We start from the raw sequence: 14940 nt of genomic DNA, 5'->3' as shown, positions 1-14940 counted from the left end.
GTGCATTAAAATACCTTAGTACCTTTCTATTACATGAAAAAGGAAAAATCCAATGTAATATGAGAAAAGTCTGCGTCAAAATGACTTTCCAGGATAGCTCTAACTGGCTTTGGATTCTGAAACAAAAGTAAGGAAAGGAAGACAAAAACAAAACAAACAAAGAAAAAACCCAAATGCAAGCTGCTGTGCTAGACAAAACTACTTTATCATTGATTCATTCTGATTAAGACTACTCTTACAGCCAGCATACTGTGTCCATTAAAATAATACTATATTTAGAGAGCAAGGACTGCCCTTAATTGAGATGTTCAATAGCAAAACACTAAATATTGGATCCTGAAATTAAAAGCAATTTATAGTAAGTTGACTAATTACCAAGTAATGAAAAATTCTCCAAACCAGTCCAAAACCCCCTCTCATTTATGTTAAGTGGTCAAGCAGCCCCTGCACTTCAGTACAACAACACCTGCCAGCAAGACAAAATGGATTCAGACAATGTAATACCAACACAGAGAATGCACCATTAGCATGGTATCAGCTCCCGATGTCCCTTAGACCCACAAGTCAAACCCAACTAAGGGACCAAGTGAAAGATAACACACACTGTGTGCTGCTCTGTTGCTGAATCAACTTTACACAATTTCATCTTTGCAGCTGTATCTGAAGGAAAATCCCATGCCTCACCAGAATAAAGAAAGGAGTTAATAAACTGCCTGGGGGCACTCTCCCATATGATAGGGGGTGGGTAAGAAATGGCCTTGTGACAGCTCCTCCCCAATCAGTCTGTCTTGCCATAACCAGGGAGAATCACAGAGTATTCCCCTAAGACTTGAGTCAAACTATGATTGAGCCTCACTTATGTGGCCTTTGTGGAGACAGGTAAGATCACCAAGGCACCATGGGGGAACCATTCCCCTACAGTTTATGGTTACACATATAGTATTAAAAAGTTGGTACATGAAATTTCTAAGCTCCTTCTCATAATTTTAAGTTTAAAATTGATAAGTTGGGGCTGGGGATGTAGTTCAGTGGTAGAGGAAGCCTGGCATGCACAAGGCCCTGTGTTCAATTCCCAGCAAAACAATCACACAACCACACACACACACACACACACACATACACACAGACAATTGATAAGCATTAATGATTAACTGTTGAGAGAGATACAGCACTGAACCAAATACTGTAGGGAATTTATGTACAGAATGCATTATCTGCTCTAAAGAAATTTAAATTCCTCTAGGGGAAAGCAATGTAAAGCCAAGGGCACAACTGCATTTGGCTGTGTACTTATATTAAACAGTAACTTCAACACCTAGCCATAGAAGAACAGTTAAATAAATTAGGGTGCATCTAAACAATGTACTTTTAGTCAGTCAGTTATTTATTTAGGTACAGGATCAGGGGCACTTAACCACTGAGCCATATCCCCAGCCCCTTTTTTTATATTTTATCTAGAGACAAGAGTTTGACCGAATTGTCCAGTACCTTGCTGAATTGCTGAGGTTAGCTTTGAACTCGCAATCGTCCAGCCTCAGCCTCCCGAGTGGCTGGGATTACACGCATATATCACCATTCCTGTGCCCAGCTAGGCAGTCCTTTAAACTCATGTTGTGGTGGAGAATGTGCTTTGCATGAAAGAAGCCCTCAGTTCAATCCCCACCGCTAGCACCAAAAAAATCATGTTATAAAATATTTGTCTGCAGTTCAACAGTGGCATAGAAAAACATTTTCAGAAAGAACAACTTAGAAGGAGAGCATAAAACAGACTACAACAGAAAGACTTTTAAGGTACCAACAGTACACTGAAAAATTTGAGAAAATTCAGTGATGAGGCTTTATATAAGATGAAATGCAATGAACATGTAGAGCTGTTGTTTGTGAGAACCTTTAAACTCTGATCCAACTAAGGATGACAGAATTTTGCAACTTGAAGGTAGTTGATCCCTGATCTTCACTGCACCCACAGTTAATGGAGGACAGTAGACCAATCTAAGAGGAGAAAATTAGACCAACACAGACTGAAACACAACTGGCAAAAATCCCAAATCTCATTCACAAAATGTGCATTTATCTCCCAATTTTTCGAAGACTTCATTTATAAATATGACTTTCAGGACTAAATTTGTTAAAAGAACATATTAATCCTCAAAACATTTTATAATTTACTATTTTTAATACCAAACTTATTACATAATGTCATAAACATTATTTATTAATTAATTGAATAGTTAACTTAAATATTTATAAGTAGCCAACTACTCTAAAATAAAAATATATCCAATGGTGGAATATAGAAATATATAAAACTACAGCTAATTTCTAAATATTAAAGTTTAACAATCCATCTCTGCTTATGAAGCAGTAATGTGTTATTTCTTTTTAATACTTTTTTCTAATACTTTCTAATACTTTTTTTCATTTTTTCTAGTCTTTTTTTTTTGTGTGTGTGTGTGGTGCTAGGAATTGAACTCAGGGCCTTGTGCATTTGAGGCAAGCACTCAACCAACTGAGCTATATCCCCAGCCCTCTAGCTATTTTTATTAGAGTTTTATAGTTATACATAGTAGTTGGATTTTTTTTTTTAGTATTTATTTTTTAGTTGGACACAATCTTTATTTTATTTATTTATTTTTATGTGGTGCTGAGGATCAAACCCAGGGCCTCGCACAGGCTAGGCAAGCACCCTACCCCTGGATTATTTTTTTCATTTTTAAAAATAATAAAGCAAGGGGGCTGGGACTTTAGCTCAAGTGGTAGAGCACTTGCCCTGCACGTGTGAGGCACTGATTTCAATCCTCAGCACCACATAAAAATAAATCAGTAAACAAAGATATTGGGTCCATCTACAACTAAAAATATATTTTTAAAATAATAGTAATAAAACAAAATAAACCAGAAAGATGATGAAAGGTCCAATCTGACTAAAGAACAAAGTACATATATTAGAAGTAGTGGAAAACACAGATGAAAAGCAAAAAGGCACCTCAAAAAGGCACCAGGATAAAAAGCAGGCGTAATTGAACAAAATGTGTTAAATAACTACTGTGCATCACACACTATAGGAGATTTTGAAATGACAAAGTTTCTACATTCAACTCTGAAGCCAATAAAAAGAGAAATGCACATTTTCTTTTAATGATAACAGTTCTTAAACCCATATATGCATTTATTGTGGTAGTGTTTATTTTTTTTCAGGAAAATTATTAAACTGATGGTGCATGGTACAGTAGAAGAAAGATTAATTGCAATAAAAGATCAAGCTGCCATAATTTAAGTATAATCACTGTATGTGGAGGATGAGGGGAAGGGGAAAGATAAAGAAAGACCAAAGCACAAGTAACATAAAAAATAAAATAAAATAAAATAGACTATATCTAAAATTTTAAATTTTGGGCTGAGTATGTGGATCAGTGGTTAACTGCCCCCAGGTTTAGTCCCCAGGACAAAAAAAAAATTAATTTTATTTTTCAAAGTAGATAACCCACAGAATTGGAAAGGAGAGAAATATTTGCAAAGCATATGTTTGATAAGGCATCTATATACATCATTTTTAAAAGCCTCTTATATCTCAGTAATGAAAAGATAGCTCAACTAGAAAATGGACAGAGCCTGAACAAACCTTTCTCTTAGAAAGATATACAAATTGTCAATATGCAGATGCAACAATGCTTGACATCATTAGTCTTCAGGGCAACACATATCAAAATGACAATGAGATACCATTTCACACCCGTTAGGATGGTTATTTAAAAAAAAAGATAATAAGTGTTGTAGAAAAATTAGAATCCTATACACTCTTAATGGAAATATAAAATGGTGCAGCCGCTTTGGAAAACAATTTGGCATTTCTTCAAAATGTTAAATATAGAACCACCACAGGACCAATCCCACTCCTACATATATTCTCAAGAGAAATGATGACATACATCTACACAAAAACCCATACATAAATGTTTACAGCAGTACTGTTTATAATACCCAAAGAGTGGAAACAATCCAATTGTCCATTAATTGCTAAATAGATAAGTAAAATATATAGTGGAATATTATTCAGAAATAAAAAGGAATAAAGTACTGATAACACACTACAATATAAATGAACTTTGAAAACATTATAATAAATGATAGGAGCTAGTCACAAAAGGCCACAGATTGTATGAATCCATTTACATGAAATGTCAGTATAGGCACATTTATACAGAAAGAAAGTAGATTAGTGGTTGCCTAGGGTAAGATGGTGTAGAGTGGAGTCAGGGAGAACAGGGAGGGACAAAGGGTGTGGATTTCTTCTGGGATGATGAAAATATTCGAAAATTAGATTCTAGTGATGGTTCTACAACTAACAACCAACAATTTTTTTTTCTTTTTTTTTTGGTGCTGGGGATCAAACTCAGGGCCTTGTGCATGCAAGGCAAGCACTCTACCAACTGAGCTATATCCCCAGCCCAAACAATATATTTTAAATGGATGAATTTTTATTTTGTGAATTTTCTTTCAATAAAATGTTAAGAAGAAAAGAAGTAGGCAAGGGTGGATTGAGAAAAAGATGATCGATATGTTAAAACATGAAACTGAACCACTACTTTACAATGTAGTTAAAATCAATTCCATATTGACTTGAAACTTAAACACCGAAAATAAAACTTTAAGACTCTTTGTAAAAAAATGTAGATTAATGTATTTAATACATTCTTGTGGGCAGGTACCGACGACTGAACTCAGGGGCACTCGACCACTGAGCCACATCCCCAGCCCTATTTTGTATTTTCTTTAGAGACAGGGTCTCACTGAGTTGCTTAGCACCTCGCAGTTGCTGAGGCTGGCTTTGAACTCAAGACCCTCCTGCCTCAGCCTCTGGAGGGTCTGGGATTACAGACACCATGTGCCACAGTGCCCAGCATATTCAATACGTTCTTAAAGAAGACAAAAAATCATTAACAATAAAATTAAAGACTGAAAAATTTTGACTATTAAAATTTCAAAGATTTTTAAATCTTTTCAAAGATTTATTCTTCAAGGGCTGGGGATGTGGCTCAAGCGGTAGCGCGCTCACCTGGCATGCATGCAGCCCGGGTTCGATCCTCAGCACCACATACAAACAAAGATGTTGTGTCTGCCAAGAACTAAAAAATAAATATTAAAAATTTTCTCTCTCTCTCTCTCAAAAAAAAAAAAAAGATTTATTCTTCAAAACACACTTCCTTAAAAAGCAAAAAAGGTAAATTAAAAACTAGGCAATGGGGGTTGGAGTTGTGACCCAACCATAGAGCGCTTGCCTAGCACATTCGAGGTCCTGGGGTTGATCCTCAGCACCACATAAAAATAAATAGAATAAAGGTATTGTGTCCAACTACAACTAAAAATAAATATTAAAAAGAAAAACTAGGCAATGATTGGGGCTGGGGTTGTGGCTCAGTGGTAAAGTGCTTGCCTAACGTGTGAAGCACTGGGTTAGATCCTCAGCACCATATAAAAAAATAAAGTTATTATGTCCATTACAACTAAAAAAATTTAAAAAGAAACTAGACAATGATACCTACAACATACAAAACTGACAAATGATTAGCATAAGAAGAATTACAAAATTCTGGTACATATAGAGAGAGTAGTATACAGTATTATAAAATTATATAAGGAAAGGACATTCAATAGAAAATAGGCAAAAACAAAGAAAAGTTATTTTACAGTACAGGAAACACATATGGCCAACAGATATTTGAGGAAATATTAACATCATTGGTGATCTGAGAAATTTAAATTCTAAAAACCTTCACTGAAATACCATTTTAACTTCATTTGGCCATAATGTTTAAGCCTGACAATACTATATATTGAAAGAAATATAGTTTCATGGGATCTATTATACATGACCAAGGAAATGTAAACTGTTAACCAGTCTGAACAGTGATATTCAACATAACCTAGACTCCCAAATATACAAGAAGAAAAATGTTACACATATAAAACAAGAGACATACAATTTTATAGTGGCACTATTTACAAGAGAAAAAAGGAAAAGCAATGTAAATAGCAATCAGTGAGAAAGTAAATAAATAAAGTGTGCTACATTCAAAGAAAGATCATGCAGCCATCCAAAATAATGCACTACAACTTCACAGAATTTGAATGAATCTTAGCAACTTAACATTGATTAGTAAAATATAAAATTACCACAATTGAAGCACAGTGTGTATGTTTAAGCTCTTTTTTTACATTTAAAAATTTTGCAAAACTCAAAATCCAAGGAAATAAGATTATGAAATGCACTGTTAAGGAACTGGCTTGAAGGTGTTTTACAAAAAAATAACAATCAGACTTGCACAGTGAAGAGAATGGTCTAGCTAGTGTGGAGTTGAAGCAAACTTCAGGCAAAGAGAACAGAAACTGGGAAACTGTTGACAGATTCACTTGCAGTTGAGGAAGAGAAGAGAAGCTGAATAATAACAATGGCAGTGAGAACAGACAGGAAGGAAACAGATCTGAAAGCTATTCAAAGATCTCTGACCAACAGATCTTAGTTCTTAACTAGATTAGGTTGAGGAAAAGGGAGGAGTCAGAAATTGCTCTCAAATTTCTGATCTGGTTGATGAGGGGGCTTAGGATCAATAACAAGAATTGGCTACTTGATAATACTGAGTTTGAGGAGACTCTGGGATGTCAATATTCATGTAGCTTTCTCCCTCTGCGCATAACTATAAAATCTTTCAAAGCCAATTTCTCATCTTCTTTATATATCTTTTGATGTTCCAACAATCCAATCAAATGTCATCTTTCCCTCTTGAACATGTATTGCACTTCGTTTTCAGTTATGACATTTATCTTACTCTAACCTGGGGCTTCTGAACCTCGGAACCACTGACATTTTGGACTAGAAAAGTCTTTGTTGTGGTGGACTATGCTTTTCACTGAAGGATGCTCACCTCTACCCACTAGATGTCAGTAGCACCCCCCAAACTGTGACAATCAAAAATGCAGACACTTCCAAGTTTCCCTTGAAGGCAAATTCCCCCTTCCAATTGGAAACTGCTGTCTAATCTATATAATAGATATGTGTGGGAGTTCTTGTTTTATACCACTATGAAATCAAATTCCTTAAAAGTGGCAACTTTACAACCTTTATATAAAATCAACATTCAAATACATTCTTTACATTCATTAAGATAAGGTAAAGACACTGTTATCTATGTTCATTACTATTTTTAATTCATAAGTATTTTTAAATGTAATTGATTTCCCACTGACACAGACATCCCCAACCAACTAGCTCAGAGTGTTAAGAATTTACACATAATTTTAAGGGAAAAATTCTAGGCCACACATAATAGTTTCTTAGGGATATCATCAACATAGCCATTTTTGAGTGAAATCCAAATTAACATGTTTTGAATTGAATAATCTTCATAGGATTCAAATAAAAAGTTGTTGTCACTGTTACTTTATTTCTGTCTGTCACTTTGAGTAACATTGTACTCAAAGAGACTAACATAATTAATTTAAAAATAAAGCAAGATCAAAAGAGTACATAGAATAAAAAACGTCCTCAAATAGAAAAGGACTTACTTCCTATTTGGGGGGAAAAAAAAAACTTTTCCTTAAAAAAAAATCTGACATCAGGGGCTGGGGATATAGTTCAGTTGATAGAGTGCCTGCCTCATGTGAGGCCCTGGTTTTCAATCCCCCGCAGCCCCCCAAAAAACTCTGATATCAAAAAATACATTAGAAAATATGTGGGGCTGGGGTTGTAACTCAGTGGTTGAGCACTTGCCTGGCACGTGTGAGGCACTGGGTTCCATTCTCAGCACCACATAAAAAATAAATTAATAAAATAAAGGTATTGTGTCCACCTACAACTACAAACAAAATAAAAGAAAATATGTATTCTTTAATTATCTACTATAGTCCATTGACTGGTATTATATAAGTGGAATTTTATGAATTTAAATTTATTTGAAAAGAAGAAATAAATTTAAAGTTGAAGTTGGGGGTGGGTGGGGGTATAGGTCAATAGTAGAATACATGCTTATTAGCATGAGCAAGGCCCCTGGGTTCAATCCCCAGCATGAAAATAATAAATAAATCCAATTTTTAAGGTTCAAGTTTAACCTTCAGTAGATTGCACTAGTTGAAAGTGAGATTAAATACAAACTTAAACTGTTATAAAATTTTCTCATGGGGTTGGGAATGTGGCTCAAACGGTAGCTTGCTCCCCTCGCATGGGTGTGGCCCGGGTTCGATCCTCAGCACCACATACAAAGAAAGATGTTGTGTCTGCCAAAAACTAAAATGTAAATAAAATATTTAAAAAAAATTCTCATACCATTTTCATTTACTACATTAAATGGTTCCCTGAAGCATAAGGTATCTTTTTCCTATAAAAAAGAAACAGACAACTCTTTCTGAAACTTTTCAGAGAACTGACTTTATAAGAGTAATACAATGTTTCAAAAAATATCTGAATACTCCCCAAGTATAGAGAAAAAGAGAAAACTAAAAGATTTCCCTTTCTAAGGAAAATCCATCCTTTGTAGAATGAGGTTAGGCAGCATCTAGTTTAAGCATCACCCAGAGTGGGCTGCTGGGCTGGGCTGGGAGAATGATACCCCTTTTCAAAGTTTCACTGTGTGCCTTGGAACTTAAACAAATACCATCTGCCTAGTAAAACAATATGCTGTAAGTCTTGAATTACTGTTATTTGTGAAGTGTCCCTAGCATCACCTCTTATGTTATCAATGAGGTTCTGGATCTTGTCCACCTTTATGTTTTTGATGCCAAATAAATGCTTCAGAATTCATATTACAAATAATCTAAATTAATATTAAATTGTAAATCTTAAGCAAAGCTTTCCACTAATCCTAACTGTAAAACACCCTAATCAACTACTTTTGTTCTTATACTTGTAGTATTACAAATACCTAACTGAACTTTGCAGGGGGGTGGGTTGCTGGGGATCAACCCAAGGCCTTGCACATCCTAGGCAAGCCCATCTCCAGCCCCTAACCTAACTTTTTAGGAAGCTTTCTCAAACTAATTTAACCCCCAATAAAATTAAGCCTTATGTCACAATTCCATATCACTTATTTGTACAGTGTCCAGAGTCTACTATTTTGAATAATGTTATATTGTAATTCCTTTCTAATTGTAATATATATTTCTGTACACATTCAACCATTTTGTAAACCTACAAGAAGAAGAACCACATCTTTTCCTTTCTACTGGCCATATCATGTTTCCAAAGTTGGACTTCAATAAATCCTAGCTTAATCACTCTATTCTAAAACCATCAGACAAAAGGTATAAAAAGTCATGCAAGTAAATAAAACAAAACAGGACATACCACAAACAATGGTTATATAACCTATGAAGTTAAATAAGCATTTATTTTTCAGAATGAATTATTGGCATAGTGTTTATTTTAATAATAGTTTTGTTATAAAGAGAGAACCATTACAGTGCAAACAACATTGGGATAGTGTAAGAGCTGGAAAACCTAGACTCTAACCCACACTCTACCATACGCCTGCCAGCAAATCACTTAACCTTTCTCAACCACAAGGAGTAATTACTATGTACTCTGCCAAGCTCACAGCGCTATTTATTAGGATACAATAGAATAATATATATATATATAAAACTACTTGGAAACTTATAAAGAACTACATAAATGGTATTATTTTAATGATGACTGTACCCTCCAATTTAAACTAGCATTTTATTTTAAAATGTGAACTTGTTGCAAAAGAAAGAAATTAAGGGACAACTATTTATGCTATAGAATTCATTCCTAAATAAATCACTATAAAGTTCAGCAACTCAAATCTAATCTACAGCAATTAAAATGTGAGTCAAAAATATGCTTCATGTTCAATTTTTCAGGTAGACATTTATTACATAAAACAAGGCAGATATTTGAATCTTACCACAAAATTACAATCACAAGCTCATTACACTAAATGCACTAAACCATGTTATGTTTATGTGGCTCCATTTTGCAACCTGATACAATGCACCATGTCCCACAGTTGAAGAGGTGAATCAACACATGTAGGAAATATAAGAGTTGACTCTTGGTTTACAGGAAAGCACGTGATTACCCAGGACATAGCACAATCTGTTGTACGTAAGAATTCCTAAATCTATTTCACAGACCTACTGCTCTTAGACATAAAAAGGCACTGTGTGAGCTAGGGATCTAGCTCAGTGATAGAGCAGTAGCTTAGTGAGGCCCTGGGTTGCACCCCTAGCATGGGGAGATGGGTGTACTGTATGAAGAAGTGGAAGGACGGCTACAGTAGGCTGAAATGCATCCACTTATTTGTAGCACTAGGGACAGAATCAACTGTGATGAGTTTCAGGATTTGTTTGGCTAACCATTAAATTCATTTTGGAGTCAACAAATTACCATCACATCCAAAAAATTCTAACCTTTCATCTTGCCAAGTCTACCTGCAGTCCATTTCATAACAGCAAGAATCAGCTCCTTTCCTTATTTTATGTCCTTTTGTAGGGGAAGAATTTAAATCAAGGAGTATCTGGAAGGCAGATGTACTCAAAAAGGTCATGAGCACAAACCACCAACTGGTGGTTTACAAAAAAGTAAATTAGTGAATTCCCCTTTTAAATGTTAATCTCCTAGAAGGGTTAACAATCATTCAGCTTTGTGCTCCATCCCAGTAAAGGAAAGGAAGTGAGCCATGAGGAGGAAATAAGGAAGGCAGCAGGATGGGGAAGGCGGGAGTGAAGAAGAACAGACACCAGAAATGCAAAGGGAGAGGTAAAAAAACACCAAAGATCAATTTTGCCAACAGCTGCCTACTATCCCTTTTCCCTTATAGCAAAGCCCGTTCACAGAGAAAACAAGATTTTGTGATTTTTTGGGGGGGGGGCTCTATTTTCTTAATGCAAATTTAACAAATGGCATGAAATATAATCTAGGTTACATGTGAAAACTGAAGAAATTTTAGGTTCCTAATAAGTTTCTATTCAGTATATGATGGGGGAAAAAAACGAGTCTCAGCTTCACAAAAATCTATTGAAAAGAACAATGAACCAGAACTTGAATACTTAGTTCCTAGTTTTGGTTTTGACCCTCTTTAGGCTTTAGGTTAATCACTAAACTCTGTGTTCTCATCCACTCAACAAATATTTCTCAAGTGCTTAAAAAAAAAAAAAAGAGCTATTTTAGGATTTCCTCAACTCTGACTGCACATTAGGGTCACCTGAAAGGTTTTTTGAAAAAAAAAAAAAAAAACAGAAAAAAAGTCTTTTGGTCTCTGAAATTCTGTTTTAATTGGTCTGGGGTGGGACCCAGGCATAGACTGAAAAAGAAAACTCCCCTGCAATTTTAACATGTAGCCAGGGTGAAGAATCACTGGTCTAATTGTATATGTGAGGAACAGCAAAATACTAAAAGCCCTCCCCACTTTTGAAATGTATCAATTTCCCCTTATTCAATATTGTTCCAGCCCATATTTTCACCACCCCTCACCTAGATTAATTAGCATGATAGTGTCTTAGTTATTTTCCCTTCCTCCAGCCTCCTCCCAATCCACTAAACCTTCCATGTTTGTCTAATCAGTTTGGTTCTGAAATATTATCCTGCTGAAAGTCATTTTAAGTACAGTACAACAATATCACCAAACAGAGTTGTTTTCATCAAATAGAGGATATACTATGTGTATATTTGCATGTATATTTGTGTGTGTGTGTGTGTGTGTAAAATCTAACACAAAATTTTTCTTCAGTTCTGGTGTACCTACTTTCATTTATACATAATCAATATTGGTCTCTTTACATTGAAAATATTGCCTCTAAATATTCCATGGCTAAATTTTTGTCAAAAACAAATGGCAAATGAATCACCGACATTTATCCCATTTAAATGAAAAAAAAAAAAAAAGGTACAGCTAAAGATCTTTTTTTACTCTATCTGATCTTGAAGTGTTCCCACAAGGAACATACATTCAACTGAAAAAAATAAATAAATAAAAGGAAGTGGAATTATTTGTACAAGTCCTGTGTTACTAAAGACACTAATAAAGATTATGACAAAGGTGAGGGGTATAGCACAGTGGTACAACACTTGCTCAGCATGCACAAGACCCTGGGTTCAATCACTCTCCTAAAAAAATAACGGTGAATGTATGTTTACCAAGGACAAATATGGTTCTGGATTGTGTTGAAACTTGCCTCAGAAAATCAACTAAAGCCTTAAAAGCCAAAGGTTATAACTGAATAAGATGATCTTTGTATTCATGAGCAATATCAAACACAATAAAACAGATATAGAAAGAGAAGACTAAACAAGGATACCACCGATCCCCTGCCTTTAAGGGGCTCTCCATCTTCTTCAGGACAACAAGACACAAGCATAAAAAGAAAATAAAGCCAGCACTGCCAAGTAAGTGGTAAGGACAATAAGTATCATGGGAATTCAAAGAAACAGGAGACTGCCAGGAGACTGCTATGGACTAAGGGAGTTGGAGACAGCTTCTTGGAAAAGCTGGGAGCTCGAACAAAATTAAATAGGTAGAGAAAAGAAGGAAATCCCAAACATGCAAATAACCTTGTACAAAGATGAGGTCAAAATGCACATAGTTGAGGAAGGGGAGTTGACCTAGTTTGAATAGAGGGTTCTATATAGCAGTGTTTGCGGAGATAATGTTGCAATAATGAACTGGACCTGGACAGTGAAAGCCTTGAATGCCAAGCTGGGATGCTCAAACTTTGTCCTACAGATAGATGAATCCTTTATAGGTTATAAAGAACAATAAGCACACATGCACACACACACATACACACCCCTCTAATGATGCAATCTGAAGCCATTTTTTCTTGAAGCTTTTGAAGAACACATCAAGTAATATAATATCTTGCCAGTCGAGTTGTGAATATGTGAACATATTGTTTAGGAAATCCGTTCACAGTGAAAGAGTAAATACTCAAATATGCTTTCCAAAATACAAAATCAGGTATCGATTACGCATTCATAGTTCTTAGGATAATGCCTAAGAGAATCACAGGGTGGAAAGCTTCAAATTTAGGTTTTCCTCCAGTCTCCATTCTCCTCCAACACACATGCCCTGATTTAATATCAAGAAAGTGAATACACTGAAATTATCTTGCTGTGGAAATAAGGTCTTTTACTACTTCTCACTATGGGTGAATTCACTTACTATATTGTTTCCAAAATGACTACATCTACGAAAATAATTTTGTCTATGATTTATTTCAGCAAAGTACATGAAACACGCATAAATAACAAATTTAAAGATTATGAAAAGCAAAAAACCCTTTCATCAAACCAAAACATAGCTAAAATAAGCAGCACTGATTTAGACGACAGAGAGGAAAGAGTGTGTTCCTAACAAAAAATGCCAGCCACAACAAAGACTAACAGAGAGTACACGAAGAATATTACAATAGCCAATTTCTCAACAAAAATGAAAAGCCATTAATCCACAACTCCATAAAGAATGAAGTTATTTTTTTTCTCAAAAATGCCCTTAAAATCTTTGGCTCTTTCTACTATAAAAATTAAGACCGTAACATAACTCAAAACAAGGATTATCCTTCTCCCAGTAACCAGACATGTAAGTGATTGATGATTTAATTTGCTACTGCAGCAAATACTAATTTAACCACCACTACTTTCTCAACACCAGAAAAATGAGAAAATCTGTCTTTAAGGCGTCTGTGACAAGAAAGAAGCCAAAAATATGTAGAATGATTAAGCTGCATTGAAAGTAACACAAACCATAGCAATACTGCTACCGTCTGAAAAAGGCTATGCCATTCTTGCAGGCACGTATGCCTTTAAGGAATATGTAGAGATTATGATTTTATGCATTGTCTGTTCCCCACCCCCATCCTCCGGAAAAGATAGGAACATCCAGGAGAGTTGGAAGAAGTGAATTAAGAGAGATGTCAATACCTCCCTTCCACCCGTGCTGGAGAAACTCGCTTTAACAATAATGGTCTTTCACCCCCAACATCCCACCCAGTTTGCACACATCCTTCAGTCAGCATTCCCCACACCCGTATTACCAGCTCTGCCCTGACGCTCAGAACAGCCTGCTCCGACTTGGTTAGTCTGGTCGCCCCCGCGCACCCGCTTAGACCAGCAGAGTCCGACAAGGCAGCCACGCAGCCACCCACTACCCCCACCTCCTCCTTCGTAGCTCAGTTTCCCTTCCCCCGGTCTGTCACCTGCTTGGGTGGTGTCCGTCAGGTCGTAGCCGCTGCCCGGGAAGTCTCGGAGTTTCCTGCCACTGAGGCTCAGGATGCCGGAGTTGCCCGCCTCCTCCAGGGCCCGGTCCAGGCTCCTCACGGTGTGTTGAGGCTGCAGGCTCCCCGGGTTCCACTGCGGCCCATTGGAGAACGGCTGACCGAAGAGAGTCGGTACCGGGATGGGCACCACCAGGGTCCCGCCGCCACCGCCGCCGCCTCCCCCTCCAGCCCCGCCACCTCCTCCTCCGGCCGCGCCACCGCCACTGCTACTTCCACCTCCACCACAACCACCGCCCCCACTGTTACCACCACCTCCCTGACTCGCCGCCATGTTCCTGGGAGAGAGAATAGCCCCCGACAATACTCTCAGCCTGTGCCGCGAGTGTAGGGGGTTCTTAGGACGCATGCGCAGGCTGGGGTGGGGGGGCGAGGTAGAGGGTGGGAAGGAACCAGGGGGCGGGCTGCAAGGAGGTGTTGGATAGAGATGATGTTCCAAAGTGCAGAACGCTCGCTTTAAGAAATGTATGATCAGAAGAAAGATGCTAAATCCTGGTTCTGCTGCTTTGGGTACCAAAATCTGGAGAAACGACACCAGGCAAACTATAGGTCGTTTGTGCGATACGTCCCCAGATCTCTAAGTTGCTTCGCCTTTTTCTTTCTGCAAAACAAAAAGAAATATATGAGGCCGGCATGAAAAGGATTTGTTTCCGA

At 36.8% G+C, this 14940-nt stretch overlaps 1 protein-coding gene across 10 annotated transcripts in view; it reads right to left on the bottom strand.

The window, feature by feature from the left end:
• Nucleotides 1-14940, bottom strand: part of Lrch2 (leucine rich repeats and calponin homology domain containing 2) — a 133686-nt gene that overhangs the window by 88156 nt on the left and 30590 nt on the right. For all 10 annotated transcript variants that reach the window (XM_078034341.1, XM_078034343.1, XM_078034344.1 and 7 more), the window contains one exon: nucleotides 14209-14887. In XM_078034341.1, coding sequence (XP_077890467.1) covers nucleotides 14209-14635 — 427 coding nt within the window. In that variant the 5' untranslated portion in view covers nucleotides 14636-14887. The remainder of the gene's footprint in view (nucleotides 1-14208; nucleotides 14888-14940) is intronic.

The sequence above is a fragment of the Ictidomys tridecemlineatus genome, chromosome X, assembly GCF_052094955.1.
Source record: "Ictidomys tridecemlineatus isolate mIctTri1 chromosome X, mIctTri1.hap1, whole genome shotgun sequence".
NCBI lineage: Eukaryota > Metazoa > Chordata > Mammalia > Rodentia > Sciuridae > Ictidomys > Ictidomys tridecemlineatus.
Note: the sequence above shows the minus strand (reverse complement) of the source record. Positions and strands in the feature narration are given on the sequence as shown.